Source organism: Juglans microcarpa x Juglans regia, chromosome 8S (genome assembly GCF_004785595.1).
Source record: "Juglans microcarpa x Juglans regia isolate MS1-56 chromosome 8S, Jm3101_v1.0, whole genome shotgun sequence".
Classification (NCBI taxonomy): domain Eukaryota; kingdom Viridiplantae; phylum Streptophyta; class Magnoliopsida; order Fagales; family Juglandaceae; genus Juglans; species Juglans microcarpa x Juglans regia.
Window position 1 is genome coordinate 7,202,334 of NC_054609.1, and position 23,577 is coordinate 7,225,910.

The 23,577-nt window shown below is 35.3% G+C and overlaps 2 protein-coding genes across 4 annotated transcripts; one reads left to right on the forward strand and one right to left on the reverse strand.

The window, feature by feature from the left end:
• The first annotated feature begins 1,614 nt into the window (after nucleotides 1–1,614).
• On the forward strand, nucleotides 1,615–8,142 carry LOC121243863 (glutamate receptor 2.2-like). Of its 3 annotated transcripts, none has more exons than XM_041141930.1 (5): nucleotides 1,615–1,996; nucleotides 4,707–6,049; nucleotides 6,167–6,479; nucleotides 6,888–7,298; nucleotides 7,394–8,142. In XM_041141930.1, the coding sequence occupies exons 1-5, from the start codon at nucleotides 1,708–1,710 to the stop codon at nucleotides 8,002–8,004; spliced, it is 2,967 nt and encodes a 988-aa protein (XP_040997864.1). In that variant the 5' UTR covers nucleotides 1,615–1,707; the 3' UTR covers nucleotides 8,005–8,142. The 3 variants fall into 3 exon arrangements, with proteins under 3 accessions (XP_040997864.1, XP_040997862.1, XP_040997863.1); XM_041141928.1 differs by having other exon boundaries at nucleotides 6,888–7,294; nucleotides 7,394–7,570; XM_041141929.1 differs by having other exon boundaries at nucleotides 1,860–1,996; nucleotides 4,805–6,049; nucleotides 6,888–7,294; nucleotides 7,394–7,570.
• Nucleotides 8,143–9,327: 1,185 nt separating this feature from the next.
• LOC121244796 (gamma-tubulin complex component 5-like) lies at nucleotides 9,328–18,047 on the reverse strand. The gene is made up of 18 exons (XM_041143002.1): nucleotides 17,863–18,047; nucleotides 17,656–17,743; nucleotides 16,899–17,014; nucleotides 16,519–16,782; nucleotides 16,338–16,435; nucleotides 15,662–15,824; nucleotides 15,473–15,583; nucleotides 14,049–15,083; nucleotides 13,798–13,950; nucleotides 13,603–13,702; nucleotides 13,408–13,502; nucleotides 12,221–12,409; nucleotides 12,086–12,142; nucleotides 11,938–12,009; nucleotides 11,650–11,748; nucleotides 10,378–10,509; nucleotides 10,084–10,257; nucleotides 9,328–9,907 (listed from the first exon to the last, which is right to left on the reverse strand). The coding sequence occupies exons 2-18, from the start codon at nucleotides 17,675–17,677 to the stop codon at nucleotides 9,737–9,739; spliced, it is 3,051 nt and encodes a 1,016-aa protein (XP_040998936.1). The 5' UTR covers nucleotides 17,678–17,743; nucleotides 17,863–18,047; the 3' UTR covers nucleotides 9,328–9,736.
• Nucleotides 18,048–23,577: the final 5,530 nt, after the last annotated feature.

The window sequence follows — 23,577 nt, forward strand, 5'->3', positions numbered from 1 at the left end:
TTTCAGTTAAGGCGCTGAAACGAAATATTTCAATATTAATACCGTTTCGGGTATCGTTTCGGGATAGTCTATATATAATAAATTAATTATATATGTATAAATAATATTTCAAAATAACATCAATGCAAGTCTTAAAAAGTTAAAACACATATTTATAAAACTCAAAAATACTTCTAAGTTCTCAATCCAGCTATTTAAAAAAATAATCACACATCTTCATCACGAAAATGAGAGTAGAGATTTGATTTTCAGTCATCTAGAAAATGGGATTAAAAAAAGTTAAGAAAATAGTCATCATATGTGAGAATTGGAGTGAAAATTACCAAAATGTCAGAATTTTATATTAATTACAAAAATCCAATAAATTTCGGTCGGACACCAAAACCGGCCGATACATCGAAAACCAGTTTGTATTGATCGAAACGCACCAGTACGACCGGTATTTGACTCGATACGAAGCATATACCTTTCTTGTACCGGTCATTATCCTGGCACGGTAAATAGAGGTCATACTGGCCGGAACAGCACAATAAAACTTTGATCACACTACAAGAAAAAATAGTTTTTGTCTACTTTTATTTCGAGAAACTATATATATATATATATATATATATATATATCTTTTGCAGCACAAACTGACAATGTAACTAGGCTTTGTTTATTCTACAATATATTTTGGTCTCATTTGGTTATGCAATTCAAATTAGATGAGATGAGATGTTTTGTTGAAAATTAAATAAAATATTGTTATAATATTATTTTTGTTTTAGGATTTGAAAATATTAAATTGTTTATTATATTTTATATGGAAGTTTAGAAAAAATATAATAATCATATGAGATGAGATGAGATAATTTAATTTTGTATAACCAAACCAGCCATAAAGAGGCATGGACAATGTATTAGCTAGTCTTTTAGATGGCACTTCCTGAAGTAATATTTTAAGATGTTGCGCATGCTTCACCGATTATGTTGGAGACAGGAAAGAAAAGGACAATAAGAAAAGAAGAAAAAGTCAGCCCTGCATTATAAGGATCCCTGTTAAAGACTCTTCGGAGATCTTTATTTCTCCTGCAAGTTAAGTTATTTGTTGCATGTTCTAAGAAATATCATTTACTTAAGCCATTTAGGCCTTTCCCTAAGGTTGTCCCCATGCAATCAAAGCCCCTAAAGAACATCTTTTTCCAAAGCTCTTACAAATAAATCCTTATCAAGAATTTAAGCCAACTACGTACACTGAATGCATGTACCTTTTCACAGAGAGAGAGAGAGATGCAAACAAAGAAATTTATAAAGGAGACTACGCGTTTAGCATTAATGTTTGAAATGATATATTATTTGATGGCCAATTTCTCAGCAACCATGCATTATCACTGGATCGTTATCCTTCTAGATCAGTTGATTTATCAGTTTTTTTTTGTCCGTGTGGAATATCATTTAATTGTTAGTTTGTTTGTTTTCGTAATATTCTTCCATCCTTGCAGGTTCTTACTTTTCAAATAATTAGCTGTATCTGTTGAATAATAAACTTAAATAAAATTATTTTTTAGTATATTCATGAACTAAAGTCAATAGAATATCAGTTTTTCTCCTCCAACAGTATCTCGATCGGGGCTTGACATGAAAGTGAAAGGTTTCCAGCATTCAAGATAAATATCTAAGTTTAAGGTGCCCGGTCGTGTCGTCGTCCATTATTCAAACCTAACCATGATCATGAGCTGGAACGTCCCTCCTAGAGTTGCAGCCTGTTATCTATTCATGTTCTTCATTGTTCTTTCGGAAAGGATTATCAAGGTCGCCAAGGCACAAAACACGACATTAACCCAAGTTGATGTGGGTGTGGTTTTGGACTTGGATGGGCGGAATGGGAAGGTCGGGATGAGCTGCATCAACATGGCTCTTTCCGACTTCTATGCCTCTCATACTCACTACAAAACTAGGCTGGTCCTCAACCCCAGGGACTCCAGACATGAAGTTGTCCAAGCTGCTGTTGCAGGTACGTAATCTCTCTCTCTCTCTCTCATACAGAAGTGTAGTATAGGTAAAAAAAGTACTAGATTTTATAATAGGATAAAACCACCGCTGGGGTTTCTGCAAGATCAGCTCTCGCCAGCCTATTTGATACATTTTATATATATATATATATATATAATTTTTTTTACTGTTAAGGAAGTTTTTTTTAATGATATTGTAAATTTTTTTATTTTTTAAAAATATTTAAAAGTGTTAAAAAAATTTTATATATTAAAAAAAAAAAAAAAAAACATATCAAACAGCTTATGTGTTCTTTATTCTTTTAGTCTCTTCAATATTTTATTAAGAGGTAATTTGTGAATTAATAATTGGGAAAAGCTCTCGACAGGATGGGTGCTAGTTTTCGCACCAGTTAGGATTTTGACACATAAGACATACAATAAATATTCATCTACACTCACATGCACCAGATTTTTTCTTTATTTTCATCTATTTCCCTCCTCTCTCTCTCTCTCTCATGTCCAATATGCTGGTGGTTACCTCTTCCATGAGTATGCTCAACTGAGTTCATTGCCACACCACGAACCTTGGCCTAACAGTTTCTCTTTACTCTGTACTTGTGGTATGCATTACCAGCCCTAAGAAAGGGATTCTCAGTTCTCCCTCCTCCTGCAACTTGACCAACCATTGCTCGGCCATTGGGTACAATCTTCTTAGGTCCAGTTTGTATTCGCAACTTATCTCAACTCATTTCAACTCATCTCAATTTATCTCACTACTATTCATTATTATTCATCAATTTTAACTTACAAATCTCACTACTATTCACAACTCATCTCACTACTATTCACAACTCATCTCAACTCATCTCAACTCATCTTCGAATCTAAAGGTACCTTAATTAGCGCCAGATGGGAGCTAGACCCTATTAAAATGAACAACCAACAAGCTGGTAATCCTACATTCCTAGCTTAAAATAGTTCAATGTAAGCATCCCCTACCCAGAGTTTTCACGATATAATTTATAAGCATACCAATATAGCTAGTAGTGAAAAAAGAATTGAAACATTTATGGTACAATATAAGAACTCGTCTGGGATTCAAGAAATATAGGTGTCATTAAACAGAACAATTTAACAGTAAAAAACTGCATAATGTAGGGAGAGTATTTTAGAGAGAGAAAAGGGGAGTTGCAGGCTTGCAGCAGGGTGGGGGAGGGAGATAGAGAGAGAAGAGGGAAAGAGATGAAAAATAAAGTAGAAATCTGGTGCATGTGAGTGTAGATGAATATGTATTGTATGTCCTACGTGGCAAAATCCTATTGGCTGGTGTGAAAACTGGATTTTCACCTATCCGGTTGGGAGTTTTTCCCTTAATAATTATCTTGATGCTAATTAATTAACTACTTTCTATTTATTTTATTCTGATCGCATCATGCAGGAAAAACAAACTTTGATTTCTAATTGTAAAAACATTCATTTAAAGAGAAATTTTGACATGGAAAATGCTCCATTATTGTTTGGTAATGAACTGAATGCTACATTTTGGAAGTTTATTAAGGAATTTGATAACAGTTTGTAGTAAGTGAACCATTCTGCAGATGCTTGTCATCACGATAAAAAATTAATAGTAGTGATAATAAGCAAAAAAATGAGTTTGACGTTTTTTTTTATAATATAACATGATAGTGCCACATGATACTGCTAGCTAGGTCAAACGTTTCATCTAAACAATAAATTCAGATAGTCTAGTAACAACGTCCTTTCCATATATATTTTTTCCAATTCAATTCAATTTTCCTACTAATAATCAGTAGAACACAAGCATCTCCCCCATGATTTGTTTTCACACAATTAATGGAAGTGGGAGTCGTTCTTGTGTCACAGGTGACACAATGAACATGTGAGAGAATAATGTACTTAGGTTGCGTTTGGTTACCGAACTTAGCTGAACTCAGTTGAGTTCAGTCTAATTTTAAGTTGAGTCTAATATCCAAACACTCAACTCTTAAATTATTAAACTCATCTCAACTCAAAACCTTCTTACAAGTGAGACCCCCAACTTTTTTCAATTTTTCATAAAAAGTAATAAACTCATCTTAACATACAAATACACTTTAACCTCAGTTTAGATGGGTCACACATAACTCTATCCACTACTCAACTCATTACTATTCATAAAGAACTCAACTCAGTTGAACTCAGCTCAGCATCCAAACTCCGCCTTAGTATCAATTTACTAGAACTCTCTTAAAGAACATTACTGATTATTACATTTAATTGCTACAGTTTTTGGTTGCTAGTTAAAAAGGAAAATTATTTGTATAATTTTAGGATATATAATTTCCACGCACTCGATCCCTTTAAAAAAATTTGATAAATCTAAAACCTACATAAAAATTATATCACTTTTTAGTAGTGAGCTCCATTATTTTTTAAAGGGAGTGCACGGAACGGGGCATACATATTCTAAACAAAAACTCTACGTGCAGTCACTTTTACGTACTCCTTATGCACTCCACTAATATGATTGGTTACATCATTTTTTTATATAAAATAAATATTTTGGTCAATCACATAAGTGGACTAGCATTACTTTGTAGTTCATTAATCTTAAACTGATGCAATGGAAAGTGCTATATTTTACCCTGATTTCCCAATGGCTATTCAGTGATTATATATGCATGGACACTAAATCATGTTTTTTTCCTTTTTTTGGTTTTCGAAACACAGCTCTATACCTAACAAAAAATACAAAAGTGAAAGCCATCATAGGGCCACAAAACTCAATGCAGGCAAACTTTGTCATTGATCTTGGGAATAAATCTCAGGTGCCCATCATATCATTCTCAGCAACAAGCCCTTCTCTTACCTCACTTCGTAGTCCATACTTTTTTCGAATTGCTCAAAACGACTCATCTCAAGTGAAAGCCATAAGTGCAATTATTCAAGCTTTTGGATGGAGAGAAGCCGTACCTATCTATATAGACAACGAGTATGGAGAAGGTATAATACCCTACTTCATTGATGCCTTGCAAGATATTGATGTTCGTGTTCCCTATCGAAGTGTCATTTCTCCATTGGCCAATGATAGCGAAATCAGTAGAGAACTTTACAAGTTGATGACAATGCAAACTAGAGTTTTCATTGTGCACATGTCGCATAATCTCAGTTCTCGAGTTTTCACAATGGCAAAAGAGATTGGAATGATGAGCGAAGGATATGTTTGGATCATTACCACTGGGATAGCCAACTTTGTTGGGTCGAAAGAACGTTCAGTTCTTGCCTCAATGCAAGGGGTATTGGGTGTGAAGACTTATGTTCCAGAGACAAAAGAGCTTGAAAGTTTTACAGTTCGATGGAAAACGAAATTCCAACAAGACAACCCAACCATTACAGATGTTGATTTGAATGTTTTTGGTTTGTGGGCTTATGATGCTGCTTCAGCTTTAGCCATGGCAGTTGAGAAGGTTGGGACTACAAATCTCGGGGTTGGAAAGAGTACAAATGCTTCAAGCAACTTAATTGATCTTGAAAGTTTCGAGATCTCCCAAGATGGTCCAAAACTTCGTGAAGCTATACAGGATACTAAGTTTAGAGGCCTTGCTGGGGAGTTCAATCTTCTTAATGGGCAGTTACAATCATCGACTTTTCAGATAATTAATGTGAATGGTAATGGAGAAAGACAGGTTGGATTTTGGACACCAGAAGATGGACTCAGAAGGGAATTGAATTCGAAGAACACTAGCAAATATTCTACTTCCAAGAACAATCTGGGACCTATTATATGGCCTGGTGATCTAACCTCTGTTCCTAAAGGTTGGGAGATTCCAACAAATAGAAAGAAGCTACGAATAGGAGTGCCAGTGAATTATAATGGTTCCAGCGGATTTGTTAAGGTCATATATGATCATAGCACTAACAGAACACATGTTACTGGGTATTGTATTGACATCTTCAATGCTGTGATGGGATCATTACCATATTCTATTAGCTACTACTTCATTCCCTTTGCAAAACCTGGAGGTGAAAGCGCCGGTACTTACGATGATTTGGTCTATCAAGTATTTCTTCAGGTCAGTAAAATATTCATAATTCTTACTATTTTAATAAGTCGCATAAAATTTGGAACCTTAAATGAAAGAACTCATGTTGTTAATTGAAATAATGGAAGTAAATATTTTGATTGACAGAAATTTGATGCTGCGGTAGGCGATATAACGATCATAGCAAATAGGTCTAAGTTTGTGGATTTCACATTGCCATTCACGGAATCTGGAGTGACCATGGTAGTGCCACTCAGAGATAATAGGAGGAAAAATGCATGGGTGTTCTTGAAGCCTTTAAGTTGGGACCTTTGGATGTCAAGCGGTTGTTTCTTTGTATTCATTGGCTTTGTGGTATGGCTTCTTGAACATAGAGTAAATGAAGATTTTCGTGGGCCTTGCTCACATCAGATTGGGACAAGCTTATGGTATGCTTTCTCAACCATGGTTTTCGCACATCGTAAGTCCCCTTTCCCATTTTCTAGTTTCATTGTTAATGCTAGCAAATACTAGATACAAGGCCATTATATGCACAAAGCACTAGCTCTAGAAACTTATACATATTACTACTAAAGATTACTGAAGTTGCCTTTGTAGTCAGGCACCAACAAATATGTTTGATGAGGCTGTAAGAGTTCATTATTGATAAGTTTAATGGGGATCAAGGAGCGAAGTTAAGAGATATTCAGTTCATTAGCAGTTTAATTGCCAATTATTTCTCTTTTATTCCATATCAGTTATTTTTTTTATTGAATGATTTCTAATTGATATCTTAGAAACTCTTATGGCAAAGCTCTATAGGATTTTAACCTCATATTTATGATGCAATTATCTTCTGTTGTATGACCATTATGAATTCAATTTACAGGGGAGATAGTGATAAACAACTGCACTAGGATTGTAGTGATCATATGGGTATTTGTAGTGCTCATTCTTACTCAAAGTTACACTGCGAGTTTGGCATCTCTCCTAACAGTTCAACAGCTCCAACCAACAATTACTGAGGTCAAGCAGCTTATTAAGAATGGGGAGAGGGTTGGGTACCCAAGGGGTTCTTTTGTGTTTGGAATCTTAAAAGAAATGTCTTTTAAGGAATCTCAGTTTAAGCAGTATAATTCAATAGAAGAATGTGATGAGCTTTTGTCTAAAGGAAGTGCCAATGGTGGTATAGCTGCTGCTTTTGATGAGATCCCTTACATGAAGCTGTTTATAGGAAAATATTGCTCCAAGTATACCATGGCTGCATCAATCTATAAAACTAATGGGTTTGGCTTTGTAAGCTTAATTCCTTACATATTTCTCATCTGTATGTGTGTTTGTGTAGCAAGAAGAGTGGTTTCATATTAGGTTTCTTTTTGTTGTATGACTTTGCAGGTATTCCAAGAGGTTCACCTCTTGTAGCAGATGTTTCTAGGGCAATCTTGAATGTGACAGAAGGAGAGAAAATGAAAGAGATTGAAAGTGCATGGTTAAAGAAAGAAACCAATTGTGAAGACTCCAATGCCCAAGTTTCTTCTGAAAGTCTTGACCTCTCTAGCTTCTGGGGCCTATTTCTCATTGCTGGGATTGCTTCCTTATCAGCTCTCATCTTCACTGTGTCTATGTTCTTTTACAAGGAGAGGCAGCATATCTTCAAACCCTTTGGTGCAGGAGACTCAATATTGGGAAGAATTCATCATATATTAAGAACTTTCCTTGAGAGAGACCTTCGCTCGCATACATTTAGAAAGAAAGCATCAATGTCATTGCAAGACAAAAAAGAAATTGGCAGTCTTAATGGTATAGGTGCAGGTCAAGCCTCAACAAGCACTAGACACCTATCAAATCAGTCAAATTGTTTAACACAAACGGAAATCCACTCTACTTCCTTCGAAGTTTCAGAAACACTATCTAGAGAATACGGTATTATTCCCAATTCAAACGGTCAAACATCTCAAGTACCAGCACCAACTACTTCTGTTGAGATCATTGAAAACCCAACTTAAGAGGTCCAAGAACCCCCTAAATAGATCAAGAAAATAGTTCACCATGCATTTTGTAGTCTTCTTTGATATTGACACAATGTCATATTTATATTGATTTATTGAGTCAATTTGAAATGTTCTATATTGTATCTTTGCCGCGCTCCTATCCTAGTCATCAACTTTTTAGCTTTTTATTTCGAAAAATAAAAGTTTATCTAATAATTGACAGATAATAACACGTCAGCACATTATGACAGATACGGAATAATGAAGATGTAGTATATAGCATTAGTCAATCGAATTGAGGAATCGATTTCTTTATATTAGCTTGAATGGAACCAAAGTGATCTTTTTCCATCACCTCATAGCTCCTTTAGTGACTTTTGAGTTTCTGGCACAGACAGAAAGTGGGGGGATCCAGTCAAAAGCTTGATGGCATGCCACTGCAATAACAAAGAAACAGGACTTGTCTTTGATCCAAAATGATTTGAACTAAAAAGGTTTCAGGAGAAAATGGTCTGAGCACGAAGTATTCAGAAGGATCGGACAAAAGAGCTAATGATGTTGCAAAGAGATGCATGATAATGGCATTTGGAAACAGAGATAGCCTTTGAAGGTTTGAAAAGGCAAAGATCCAATTGTTCTTTCACACTTGCTCTACAAAATCGACGGTTAGACCATATGAAAAGGGCTCTCAGTGAGTCCTAAATCCAACAAACCAATTTATAAAAGAGTAATGATAAGAACAAGTTTCAAATATACAAACTCTGTACAAGTCTTTTGTAAAACTATAGATCTCATGAAGAAAAAAACGAGTTTTTCACACTTTTTCATAACGAATCCACTTTTTTATAATAGGTTTGCATGAGGCTTATATATTTAGAGCTTATAAAAACCAGCTTTCAAGTAAAAGTTATGCTTTTCATTGCCAGTGCAAAGCTAGCTATAAAATTCTGTTTTTTTCTTTTTTTAGTTCTCCTATTTAGTCCGAGTTGTGCTATATACTACACTCATTCCACTCTTATTATATTGTACTTGTCGCATTATTCATTCACCATTATAATAACAAATTCAATAGTTGATGGATAATATCACGCCAACATAAAAATGGAATGGGTGTGGCATACATTTTCCTTTATAAAAACAATATATGGATAAACACATTAAGATAAAAGTGAAATGAATGTGTATACAAATGATCACCAATCGCCTAGATCATTTGGCAACTTAGTGAGAAACCAAGGATCGAATCCCCTCTCACCATGTATAAAAAAAAAACAAATGATCGCCAATCTTAGAATCTTTGTTTGTTTGCTTGCTTTCAAGGAAATCCATATGCAATATATATTGGCAAGAATCAAACCTCAAACGCGCTAAATATAGCTCACAAGCACCTTACATTTGCATATATATATACCTATGAAAGAAACAAAGCATAGCATTGCAAACAAAGGAAGATAGGTAACTTCCAGAGCCATTTAGGCTTTTAGCCAAATGAAGACTAGAGAATCCTAGAATCTTCTAGCAAACTGAACAAAGAAACCTCAGGATCTAAGATAGGCATAACGTCAAGAAATTTATACGTGACAGACCAAGAGTCCAAGGCTGCTGCCACAACATCTGCTTCACTCACATCCCTATAGTTCTCTCAACAAAACCAGCAGAGGAAAATAAGGGGCCTTTCCAGATAGGGCATTATCATCCTGAAACATGCTACGAGATGCAACATCATGAAAATACTTGAAAGCTTTGATCAGTCTGTTCTTCCGGCAAAGGCCTTCCCTAGTTTCAAACCAACAGTTTCAGAACTAGGTGCAATCATCAAGTTTCCACCATCAGACATGTAGAAATAGTTGTAGTTGATCCTCGTAACCAAATCTGCCAGATGAGGGAAGTGCCCTACATTGAGCTTGAAAGATAGGACCTGCACAGAAAATCACCCACTATAATATTCCCGTTTTGTGAGTACAACTACTTTCGTATCTTACTCGTGCCTGTTGAAAGATATCGTACTCTAAGTAAACTACAGTTTTGACGCAAACTTTGACAGTCACATCATAAACAGGGTCAATAATGGAATTAGGATGGATATAAGTTTACTCTCAGTAGGAAAGCAATGCAATCATCAAACTGTTTCTCAATACGGTCAATTTCCATCTCACATCTGGCCTTGATCGCAGAAATTGCACCACCACTAGTTAGTGTTTGCTGTATGGAATAGAAATCAAGAGCTAATCCAAGGATGCTGTTGATTCGGCTTGCAATCAGAGCCCACTGAATGCAAAGAAAGCATTGAAAAGAACTCAGTTTTTCTTCAAAATTATCACTTGAAAGATCCAGGCCCTAAATTAGATTAAAAAAAACAAAAAAAAGAGCAAGACGCTGAATACTCACCAGTTTATCTGGGACAACAAAGCACTGCCGCTGAATTGAAAGTAAGTAGGCTTCGTGCACTTCTATGACCTCATCCAAGGATCTTGCAGCTGCCATACCCTCACATAGTTCAAGCCATGCACTATGATATACCTGCTTACCAAATTACTATCAGAGATCAGAAGTTCAATACTGATGAAAACAAAAACTCGGATGCCAATGGTATGAGCATCACTAGTAATTTATAGCATGACACACCATTTATGAGGAAAAGAATATAAGATGTAATTATAACTGCCACTTCCCATTGTTCAAGTATGTAGCTTTCGAAGAAAATTCTCAATACTACATTGATTTAAATGTGATATCATATTTAAGACCTTTTGCTTGAAGAGTAGCCCTTGTCAGCAGAACGCATTCTAGTTATGTATGTGAATTTGGATAAAATCAAAAATAAACAATCCAATGTGCTATAACTCCATTTATCCAGCATGATAACTAATATCACAGTTCATAACCCACAAGAACATACGAGCTTCTATTAGGAGTCTTGAGAATGCATTTAAATTTTGAGGAACACTATGAAAGTAGAAAAAGAAGCAACCACAAAACATTATGCTTTTGATTAGAAATAACCTAAAACATGAAAAATGAGTAATAAACACTAAATGATATCGAGACTTATTTTCTTTCTTTCTACCCAGCTAAGTTATTGTTTTTGGAACATCTCTCTATACTGATGACAACACTCACTAAAGCTCAAAGAGTATTATGAATTGAAATCCACTAGGGATAACAGGAAAAATTCATGCATAAAAACATAAATCAAGTTCTAAGAGAATGCACAAAATCCACGTCAAACTAGATAACTTAGCCAATCTCTTGACAGAACATCTAAATCAACCCAGGTAATGAGCTAATGATTTATAATCATATCAGTATACATAAAAAAGTTTGTGTCCATAATGTGAAAAACCAAAGGAAAAAACAAATAAATGGAACAAGTCAATGAAAATTCATAAAGGTTTGAAATAAGAAAACATTTCGAGGTGGTGCTATAATATACTTATAGAGAGCACGCACAAACAGAAAACTATGTTCATTATAGAAAATTCAACAAATAGAAAACATAACATGAAAACTAAGTAGCACTTCGTTTGGATTTTAAAGGCGTGTGTACAACATCCCAAATCAAAACATTACATTCTGTCCATGTGCATAAGTCAAAGATTGCATATAGCAACAGAATTTCCCTGAAAGTAAGGTCCACATATACAGCGGGACAAGCCTTACCCTGTCCATTACATATTGGTGAAAAGCATCCACAAAATGGAGGAGTTTCTGCTCCACCAACCAGTGGCGCTTGCGGTTGCTTTCTGCAGTACCTCTACTCTGCAAGGTAATTGGAACATCATAATCAGAAAACCTTAAACATGTGATCTTTAAAAAAATTGTCAACACTGATCCGTGTTATAAGTACTTGGGCATCTTCATCTCAATTATATGCTCTGCTCAAAAGGAAAAATAATGGTTATAGAATAGCATTGGAGAAAAGAAATGAAAAGAAAAGGGAGAATTAACCTTCCACATCCACCTCCGAGCTTTATCAAGAACAAATTTTGCACGCTTGACTTTCAACAAGAAGCCCATCACCTACATCAAACATGAAACGATCAGAGAGCACCAAGACGAAGACACCTTGGACACTACCAAAAGTAAAAATATTTACTTGGTTGTACTTCTTGACAGCCTCTTTATTAGCAATAAGTTCAAGTGGCCAAGAGACCTGTCACATGCAAATGAAAGTTGATACATAAAATGGGCATGAAAGATAATATGAAGTGAAGCTAAACATGATACAAACCTTGTATGTGAATTTCAGTAAGTCAAGGCCATCAATCCCAAAACTATGAACACGACTTTTTCGAGGGGTTGAGGCAACGGTAATTACATTAGGTTGATCACCATCAACACCTTGAGTTTTGGCGATGGACACAACCAATGCATCTGGAGCACTTAGTAGCATTCCATCGGCAGAGTTTCTAATAGATTCCTATATCCAATTAGCAAGAAAATTACCACCTAGAGTAGCAAGAGAAATGAAAAACACATTGACCACAACAACCAGGACCGATAAATACCGCCTATTAAGTGCAATCAATAATTCAATAAAACTAAATTATAAAATCCTGAGAAATGAGTGGAACACTTCAGGCACCTTGCGGTCATACTGTCGTAGCCTCCAACCCTTCCCACCCTACCTTTTAGTATGTTACGGATGGGGATTAGAGAAAGAAGGGTAAAAGATAGTTCTTCCTGTGTGTCAACGTTCTAATATATAGCGTGAAAATTAGACCTTACGTTTATTCCAATGATATTCCCCTTATACCTTCCATAGCACCTTTGAGCCAGGTATGCTCTGTTTGAGCCAAGGATGCTTTGCTCAGGAAGTTCTTAGGAATTCCTTCGACCCCTCCACCTGAGGTAGTGCCTCCACAGTAGCCAGAAACCAACCAAAACTGATTCTTCCCAAAGGCACTGTTCGCTTTGCCCCTGCTCCTTTCAGTTATCCATAAAATAGAGACCCCTTCACCAAGAACTCAAACCACTTACTTTCAGCATGAAAGTGGTTCAAAATCCCCAACTTTAAGAAACCCATCCAAATGAGTAAGAAAGAGAGAGTGATTACATGAAAGGTAAGAAAATGGAGGCAAGGTTTCACAGGCAAGATAGCACACCATCAACATTCATTGAAAACAAGAGAGGGAGCGGAAGAGAGGGGTTGAGAAAGAGAGAGAGAGTCGTGTAATTCTTATTAGAAAGTGATTAGTTAGAAAACTAATTTAAAAGATTTTGCTTTTATGGTAAAAGGAATCTCAATAACAACGCATGCCAAGTATTCTTAATGTGTAGAGACTTCTTTAAACATGAAGGAAAATACATTTATTCAAAGTAATTTTGTGATGTTGATAGCTGTTGTAAAATCTTTCATGTAACCATAACCTGCCTCAAACAGTAAGCAAAATACATTATTGGCGGGAGTAATTTCACCTGTAGTATTGTATTCAACTCAAAATCGTCATCCCAGGTTTCTCCCTTGTCCAGCTTATTAAAAATCACAGTCAAAAAGTGCTGCAGCAGATCACCTGAAGGTAACAATCTATCAGTAAATATGTCAAAGAAATTTGTGGACATCTAATAACAAACATAGACCAGAAAAAAAAAAGTTCATCTTCTAAAGAGTACCTGAACCTAACAAGTATATGGCACGCAACACTGCAAGTTCATCCATTAACCTCCACTCAGTCATCAACTTTGACAATATATGCTTGCCTACATAATCCACCTATGACACAGAGAAGTAAATTAATTTTTATATATGAACTGCAAGCATACAATAATAAGAAAATAAATTTCTATAAACTAGTTTTAGCTATTTACTTGCTTCTTAACGTAGATAGTAAGGCACTCCTGCATAATAACCAGAGGAAGTGGAGTAGTTCTCAGTTCAACATTTTGGATCCATGTAAGAACTCTTGATGCAAGGGTGCTATTATTCTGGAAAGGTAACAGCTCTGACATATGGAGATCATCCTGTTTCCCAATAACATACAGGTCTTATGAATACTTTCAAGGAATGATAAAAAGCTATAACTGTAAAGCTGCACAGAAAACTACCACTCTAGTAGTACCTGAAATGTAGGAAGAAGAGTTGGAAAAGGAAACAACACTTCCAACATTTCTGTGTCATTTTGTGAACGAATATATTCAGATTCGCTAAACTGGAAACCGAAAGCATAGTTTGTTCCTTGAGTAGCATGAGAAGATATCTGCTCGTTGCCAAACACAGCCTTCCGTAAAATCTCGTCATTTAAAGGTGGTAAATAGAAATTTCTAGACAAGTTAAGTGTTTTCCAGGCATCCATATTCTTTCTAAGGATCTTCTGACACATGGTAATAACTGGATTTTCTGTGCAGAACGATTCCAAGAGAGGCAACTTAACACCAACATCTGCAACCATATTCTCTTCCTTTGCATCAAGAGAATAACTTGCATCCTTACGTGCAGACTTTGAATTGAGCACTCTCTTTTGAAGCAATGTATCAACCAAGAACTTATACCAAAGCTTCTCTGAGCATGGTAAAAGTGGCAAAGTTTCACCACCACCATTTTCTACTTTTAATTTGTTCACAAAGGATTCCTCAAATGATGGGGTGGTTTTGCAATGGTTATCTTGCCAAAAGTATCTAGAAATGTGATCACCATGGCCTATGAGACCTGCTAATGACACAAAGAAAATTTCTGATAAAGTTAACCCAGCTATAATCTGCCCACGATGAAAACCATCACTAGAAGTTCCAAAACCGTCAAACTGACAATCACTTCCTTTGCTAGATGTCACTGAGAATGTAGTAGAAACATGCCGGATCAATTGCAATGATTTTCCGGCAGAGAGAACTGATTTAGACATATCCTTAATAAACAGAGGACAAGCTTGGCAGTCTCTGATGCTCCCCTCTTTTCCTTTGATAGAGCTAGACAGAGAGATGGAATCCCTTTCACCTGTTTCCTTCTTGTCATTTGTCAAAGGTACACAATCACTGGCAGAAGTTGTGGCAGAGAGCTCATCATCAAACTTACGAAACTGTACCAGTCTTAGTAGATAGCTCTTCTCCCAGAAATCAGCCTCATCAACCGAGATTGCTCTGTTTGCATAAAAGAACATCTGCGCAGGGTATATAAGAATGATCAACACAGTACTTAAATAAAGGACACTGTTCTAACCCTCTGTCAACACTGCTTAAATAAAGCATGAGACAAATTCTCAATTTCAGAAAATGCATACATCAGGAAATGTGATACACAAATTCAATATAAAAGATATTATGGGGAGTCAAACGTGATGTTCCCTTATTTTCACCTGCGCAATGCAACAAACTCCATCCGCAAGACAACCACTAACATTGATACACCAAAGAAACGTGTTTTGAAACAGTTTTTACATCAAATGACATCAATTTTTGAAAGTGGAGAGCTACTTCTGAGGTGTCCGTAAATCCAACATAGAACCCTTCTAAGCTTTTTTATATAAAACAAATTTTTAATCACAATTACCTCCTCAAAAGGATCATCTAGTGATCCTTCAAATAGCCACGAATCAAGACCCTCAATATATGGCAACAAACTCCCAACAAATATGTGAAGCAGCATCTGATAGGCTTCCACCTGAAAGTAGCATAACTTTTAAAGAGAAGCAAAAGAAATCAAATACCAAGCACAGTGTTGCACCACATTAGTCACAACCTCACCACCTTGTACTAGACACACTTCATTGAGCCTCTGGTAAAGATAGTCAAGCACACAAACAGCCAATTCAGCAGCTGGAACAGAAAAATTAGACTCAAAGTATTCTCGGGGAATGGCTCCATGGATTATTTGAAATAGAAACTCAGCACCTGAACAAAGACTAATATCAATAAAGAGTCATCAGTGATTGTCACAACAAGAAGAATCAAAGGATATATGATGAGTACCTTAGAGAGAGAGGGATAAGAATCATCTAACAAAGACACTGAGTCTAGTTTCACATGTAACTGAAAATGAAAGATGTCTAATGCACTGACTGCAACCAAACGAAATGTGTAAAGCGTGTGGGGCCTAGAGAAGGGACCAAATGCTTATGCATGCTGATGTGTGACACAGAAATCACGTAGGGCTGTCCTTTTAAGGAAAGAAAATGGAGGAGCAATTTAAATTATCAAACTCTTTTTGGTTTACATTCCGTTTTCCCTTTTTTTATTATTTTTCTCTTATTCGGTGGGCTTCTTGACCAAGAGAATAATAGCTTTCAAAATGAATGATAAAAGAAGATCTCAACATGAAGTTGCAAAATTCTGGATGGTACTAGTCACTAACAGGATAGACCAAACAGCAACAACTACCACATTCTTGATTGTGAAGAGATTGAACAGGTACAAACCTTGATAAAGAACTGGCCAAACCTAACAAGGTCGGAGTGGTCCCCATGTCCGCACTGCATATCTTCATTTCCTCCTTCAGAGCAATATCCCTCAACCTCTGCTCTAAAAGGATGTAAATTTGTCTTCATTGTAGCAAGAAAGATCATAGATAATTGAAATTTTATACCATTACATACATACCTTAAGCCATGCAGAAACAGAGCATGTAAATGCCCTCAAAGTTGGAGGATGTGATCTCACAGATCTCTCAACTTCATTGACTACTGTTTCTACATGTTGTAAACATGTCGCGGCATACATAAATTGATTAAGAATAGTGAGGAGGCTTGTGTGGGAAAGGTGAGTCACATATATTCCAGTTTTAGCATAAAAACTTTTTTCATTCTCGTCCCAATAGAACAGGGAACTAGAAAATCCTTGCAACATTCGTAAAACACCTTGTACCTAACAAAATAAGAGGAAGATGTATCTTGAAGTTAAAAGCAGCTCTAGGAGCATAGACATATAATACAGTCTGGCAAACATAGTTAAGGATCTATTTTACCAAAACATGACCATACCAGGTCAAATTCATTTGTCCTCAAGGAGGAAATTGGTGCTGCAAAATGTATTCCATCAGAGAAGACATCACAGATCCTATTGATTAAACTTTTAGAGACTTCTGTCTTTTGGCCATCTGCGGAATAAAAGATCATGCAAGTCTATGAGACCAAGAAAACAGTAATAGGCAAGAAAGAAGCTTTTTCCCTGTTTTTGGAAAGATAAACTCCCCACCCCCCCCCCCCCCCCCCCCAAAAAAAAAAAAAAAAGAAGACATGAAAAACCAAAAGGCATAGTTTTTATAAATTTTAAGTAGGGAAGTCCCCACAACTGAAAATAGTTCGTTCTCAGGAGATAATTACATAATATCGAGGACGATTGTTCTCCTATGCATTTCGTTTAGCATATTTGAAAGATTTTAATCTATGACGGATCTGGAAAAACTAGTATTAGGTTTCTAAGTCAAGTTCACTAGATTAGGCTTAAAAAGAACTACTCTAGTAAAGGTAAAACATATAGCCATATAGTTAATGGGCTTTGCCTCGTAAAGGTAAAACATATACCATATTTTCTAAGTCAAGTTCATCTGATTTTTATACCTATTTTGTTTACGAGAAAAATAAAACCATTTCAATGGGCTTTAGCTTCCAATTTACGTTTCCCTGCATACCCTCCCTTCCAAACAGATTGTTGATCTAAACTCTCACTTTAATTGGAACACATTTCAATCAGAAGGGGACCGTCCGAAAAATCCAACAAAATGTAGAAAACACATACCGTAGCAGAGAGCTTTCCCCATCAAAACAATTTATGATCATCAACGAGAGCCAAACCAAGTTTCGTTCCCATAAATTACTCAAAAATCCTGGCAAGAACAGAAAACAGGAAACCAAAATTTAGTAAGAAAAAAACTTTCCACGACAATGCACGACGATCCTTTCAGTATTAATTCGATAACATCGCAAAAAAATAAATAGAGATTACCTATTCGCCATAAGAATGCTCCCAGGTTCAAGGATAATCGAGATCCAAGACGCAAACGAGGAATCTACTCGTCTTGACCTAGTTCTTGTCAGAGCAAACTCGAGAGTGCTTAGCAGAGCCGGAGCGGTACTAGATAGTCTAGATTTCATAGTGGAGACTGGAGAGAGTACAAATTTTGTATATTCCCTCTCAACCTCCAAAAAATTAAAAATAAAATAAAACAATCTTTCTTTTTTTCTTTACTAAAAGAAAAATAAAATAATCGTTTATACTCACTCTCTATATCAATATATATATATAAAAGAATTATTACAACTATAGAGAAATTTCACAAAAATTAATTCATAAATTAACGTGATTTCATATGATATGTTAGATCTATTTTACAATAAAAATAATTTTATAATCTAATATACCGCATCAAATTACGTCAATTTATGAATTTACCTTTATTTAAATTTCTTACTAAATAATTTCTCTGTTTATATAAAAAATTCATCTTTTCAAAATTTTATGTCCATATTGACCTTACATTTGAAATTCAGCTTTGTTATTTATCATCTCTACACACCATACTTAATTTAATTTTTTTAAGTTTTTTAAATTTTTTAAATTTTTTTAATTTTATTCTTCTTAAACTCATTGATTTCTACTTATCATCCATTCACCATACATTTAGTAAGAAAATAAATAAATAAAAATATAAAAAAGTAAATATAATGTGTAGTGCGAGAATAATGAACATAATTTTTCTTTGTGATTATGGTTGAAGTCACGGTTAATAACCATGAAATTATAACTCTCTTTTTGTCATTGACATCGACTATTTGGACTATGTTTATGTTTAGTTAGCAAGCACACTTCAATTCATCTCAAATTAATTATTGATAAGATTCACTATTTTTTTAATTCTCTAAAAAAAAGAAAAAAAATAAACTCATTTCAACCTACTTCATACATTCAAACACATATGCCAACTTAATTACATTTAAACGCATCTCAATGAGATCCATAAAACATTATTATTCACAGATAAATTCAAATCATCTGAAATCTCATTTCACATCATTATTACAATTTTTTTAAATATCTATATAAAATAAAATAAATTATTTAATTTTTTTAAATCTTAAAATAAAAATAATATTAAAAAATATATCCTAACAATATTTTATTTAATATTCTAACTTTAATTTCATCTCATCTCTAAAAACAAACGAGCAACTTTTACAATGTTTGAATCTTTAACCCATAGAATCCATACCATGTTTACGAAGTTTTGACTTTTTTGTAATAACAGTCCTATTAGTAAGAAACCATCATACAAACTACCATACCAACTACCACCCATGTCATACCTATGGCTATTTCCGACGTCGATCTTCCTGTTTGAACCATTTCCACCCCAGACTCAGAGCTCCATCGCATCGCTATGTTCATTTTCAGGATTGTGCACCTGCTAGCTAGGCTTACTTGAATTGTTAGGTGCTCAAACACTATCATTTATATACTTGAATGCCTTCCTGAGGATTTGTTCCAATTTATATTGGCAGTGTATAGGAGAAAATGACAAGAAAATTAAAGTAACTGAAACAAGCCTCATCTGCTATCTTCTTGCCCACAGATTTTATAAAAATTAATTGAAACATAAAAACATATTGCCAAATGAATTATTAATTGAAACGAGATGGAGTCTCAATATCTACAAATTAGTTGTCTATGTTTGTAACGCCCTGTTTCTAGAGGTCCGAAGAGTTAGCTCTTAATACTTAATATTAACTTAAATAACATAATTATAAAATTCAGAAAATCCCATAAAATATTATCAATTTAATCAATCCAAATATCTAAGTTCCTCCATTGGGACAATAAAGAAATTCTCAATAACATAAATTATAAATTCTCTAAAAACTCAAAAATATCCTTAACTCGTCAAATCAAAATACTCGAAAAATAAATCAGTTTACTAACTACGACTCTCAAATAAGCACTTATACCTTCAAGCACTTATTTCACTACAATCATCACACCTTGTTAAAACTTCTTACTCTTGTTCTCCAGCTGAACCATCAAAATTATCAGAAAAACATAAAGAGATAAGGGGTGAGTTACCAACAACTCAGTAAGCAGAGAACATATACTAGCGTGTAAACATAAGCATTTATAGAGTTCAGAATGCAGAACAAAATATTTTCTTTTTGAATGCAAAATCAGAATATTATTTTCAAAATGCAGTGTCAGAGCATATTATTAAAAATATCAAAGCGAAAGTTTGAAAATATTCATAATCAAAATCCCTTTAGCATAGCATAAACTGAAACATCGCATCTTATCTTATCATATTAGAACAAATATTATGTTTAACCCCTGTGGTAGAGTTGTGCAAACCCCGGTAGCTAACCGAATAGAAACAGAATGTGAATCTTCCTCTTGTTCATTCTCGGAGTCCCAAGTGTGCACATAGAAAAGATCACACAGAAAACCATTTTGTTTCCAAAGTGGGTGCACCAGAAACAGAAAGGTAGGTACTAACCCAAACAGAGACCACAGTTTTACACTCGTGGTAAGGTCAGAACAGAACAGAAATAGAAACAGAATGTTACGCCAGAGGTTTTCAGAAAACACATCAGATCATATTAGAGTACAGAAAATCTTCAGAACAGAACAAAGTCATATCACAAAACATAATTTATGCACAAAATTTCATATTCGCTCTATTTTCAAAGTTCAAAAACCGAATGTCAAAAATAAGCTCATGTCTACACTAGTTATAACAGAAAATAATTTCTTCTTAAACAGAATCTCATGAGAAATGCAAAATAAATAACTTAGGTAGCTTAAATTTATTTTCATAATCAAATATGTATATTTTTCAAAAATAACCTCAGCTTATTTTATTTTAATGCAAAATCTAGCATAGGAATCCCGCTTACCTGAACTTCTTAGCTTTTTCAGAATTTTCCTCACAAATGTCAAACAATAATTAATCGTCACCTATAAAATAATCACGTAATTCTCGTAAATTTCTAATTAATCACGTATCTCAATATTTAATCCTAAACTTCTAAAATAACCAATTTAATTCCTCAAAACCTAAAATTACAAATCATCACTTTCTAAAATCATCAACATTGATTTAATAATTTTGACCAAAATATTTAAAAGTCAGACCTATTTATTATTAAAAACCAACTATAAAGTTTAATACTGGATAATATAACTATCCCAAAATATTTTAAAATAAACTATAACTATTTTTTTTCAAATAGACTAAACCATATCTAACGTGTAAAAATAACATTACACCAATATTGTTTACTCTAAAAATAAAACTTTACTTAATAACATGTTAAAATACTTAAGTGATTTTCTATAATCATAATTAAAATGTTCAAAATAAAACTTTACACTTACTGTAAAAATAATATGCTACCATTAGTACAATTTGGAAATCCTATTTATTTTCTACAAAATTTCTTATTCTTCCTGCATATACCATGTAAAAATAAATTTAATATAAACAAAAATTTCAAATTGAAACCATCCAATAATAAGGGCTAAACTGTAATTCCATATCCAAATAATATGCAAAAGCAAAGTTTACGTAGACTTGAAAGAAAAAGTTTCATGCGATTTCGGTGCAACTGTCGGCGAGGACAGGGGCGCGAGGTACTCACTGAGAAGGGAGGAGCTGCGTGCAATGCGGCTAAGAAGGTCACTATGGTGAGGCATTGAGAGAGAGAGAGAGAGAGAGATGAGTGAGAGAGAGAGCTAAAGGGACGTAGAGCTAGAAACTGAGGGATAGAGAGAAAATCTCACAAATGGAAACGCGTGGGCTAGGCAGTGTTTGGTGGTGTTGAAGGGTTCTTCGGCCCCCTCTGTTGCAGCTATCTGTGGCGGCGGGGCCTCACTGTTAGTTGTTGGTGGTTGCGCAAGGAGGAGCCGTGTCGTGCGAAGTCTTCGGGGATGAACCCTTTGACGTAGACAGAGCAAGAAGGGATGCTGACCAGTTGTAACACCCCGTATTTTAGTGTATTTTTAATTGAAAGATTATTTGTTATTAATTTAAAAATTTATTCTCTTATTTTTAAAATTGGTTGGATTTTTAGTGAGTTTATTTTTATGTTTTTAATTTTAGTGAAAATTATTCTGAAATGCTTTCTTATAATTAATTATTGTAATACATTTAAATTGTTTTTCATATTAAATTAGCTTATTATTGGGTTTAATTATTTATTTTCATTTTAATCACTGCGTTTGAATTATTTTATTTCACTTGCCGTTTTAAAATCGTTTCCGTTGAATCATTTTTATGACTCAAGATGTGAGGATTGAATCTCATTTCTTTCCCTACATTTTCTCTTTCCTCTTTTCTTTTCTTCCTTTTCCTTTTTCTTTTTCTTCTTTTCTTTTCTCTTCTTTTTTATTTTTTTCTTTCTTCTTTCTTCCCCTGGCTCTCCCACGCGCTGCAACCCCCTCCCTCTCTCTCTTCGTCCGATCCTCCTTCTCACCCCAGCGCCACCGTGCGCCGGCGGTGGTCGACACCGCCCGGCTTCCCAGCACCCCCACCCACCGGCGACCTCCCCCTCCGGTTTCCAGCCCTAGCAGCGCCGCCGTTAGCCTCCAAGCACCACACGAAGCCGCGGCATTCCTTACACCGCTGCACCGCCGTCGCGCCACCTCCGGCCACCATCTCTTCTCCACATCATCCTCGACCTCCTAGCAACCCAATGGACCTAACCCCACCTCCGATCTGTCACCGGTGAAGCCCCACCATCAATATTTCCGTTTTGGGTGTTTTTGCACTTCAACCGCCTATTGCGCCGCCACCCACGGCCAACCATCACCACCACTAGCTTCACCGACATCCCTAAGCCCTACCCTATCAATCTCGGGTCTTCGTTTACACCCGTTCAAAAGTGAGTTTTTGAGACCCACGGCCATAGTGCATTTGGCACTGTTTTGTTGCTGCGTTGCCGCATCTAGCACCTCTGTGATCTTTTAAAAATTATATTATAGCATTGTAAGTATTTTTCCAAAGAACTTTTGATATTTAAATGTATTTCTGTGCTAATTCATATTTATTGTGTTGGTTGTGCCGGACTGAGTCCGAGGAGTAAGGAGATCGGTTGGATTGGATGATAGAGTTGTTTGTGTGAGATTGGTTGATGCTATGAAATTTGTTGGCTGTTTCGGATTTAAATATTGGTGTTTTGAGTTTGACGTTGGTCATGATGAATATTGATGATTTTTAGGAGGTGATGATATATTTTTTGGATTATTGGTTTGGTGTTTTGGAAATGTTTAGAAGGGTTTAGTGTAGTGTGTAGTGTCGTCCTGGTTAAATTGTTGACGATTGCTTGGGAGTATGAGCTGCTGAAATAAGTGTGAGTTAGTGATAATCGGAGTTGACATTGGTTTTGATGCTTGTATTGGACAATACTAAGATTGGTATAGCATATTTTTGGGTCGAAGTGTGGGCTGTCCAGATTGTTATTTGGTTGTTTGAGTTGGATTAAACTTGCTGAATTATAGTCTAGAAATTGGGTCTTAGGTTGTCTAGGACCAATTTTGTGTTGTTGGACTTTAATATTTAGTTTATATTTTTTTTTATGAATAGGTGACGAGACGGATAGAGACCGTATTCAAGTCATAGATAATGCGCTGCAGGAGTCAGGTAAGCGGAGATCCTATGCTAGGCCTTACACGAATTAT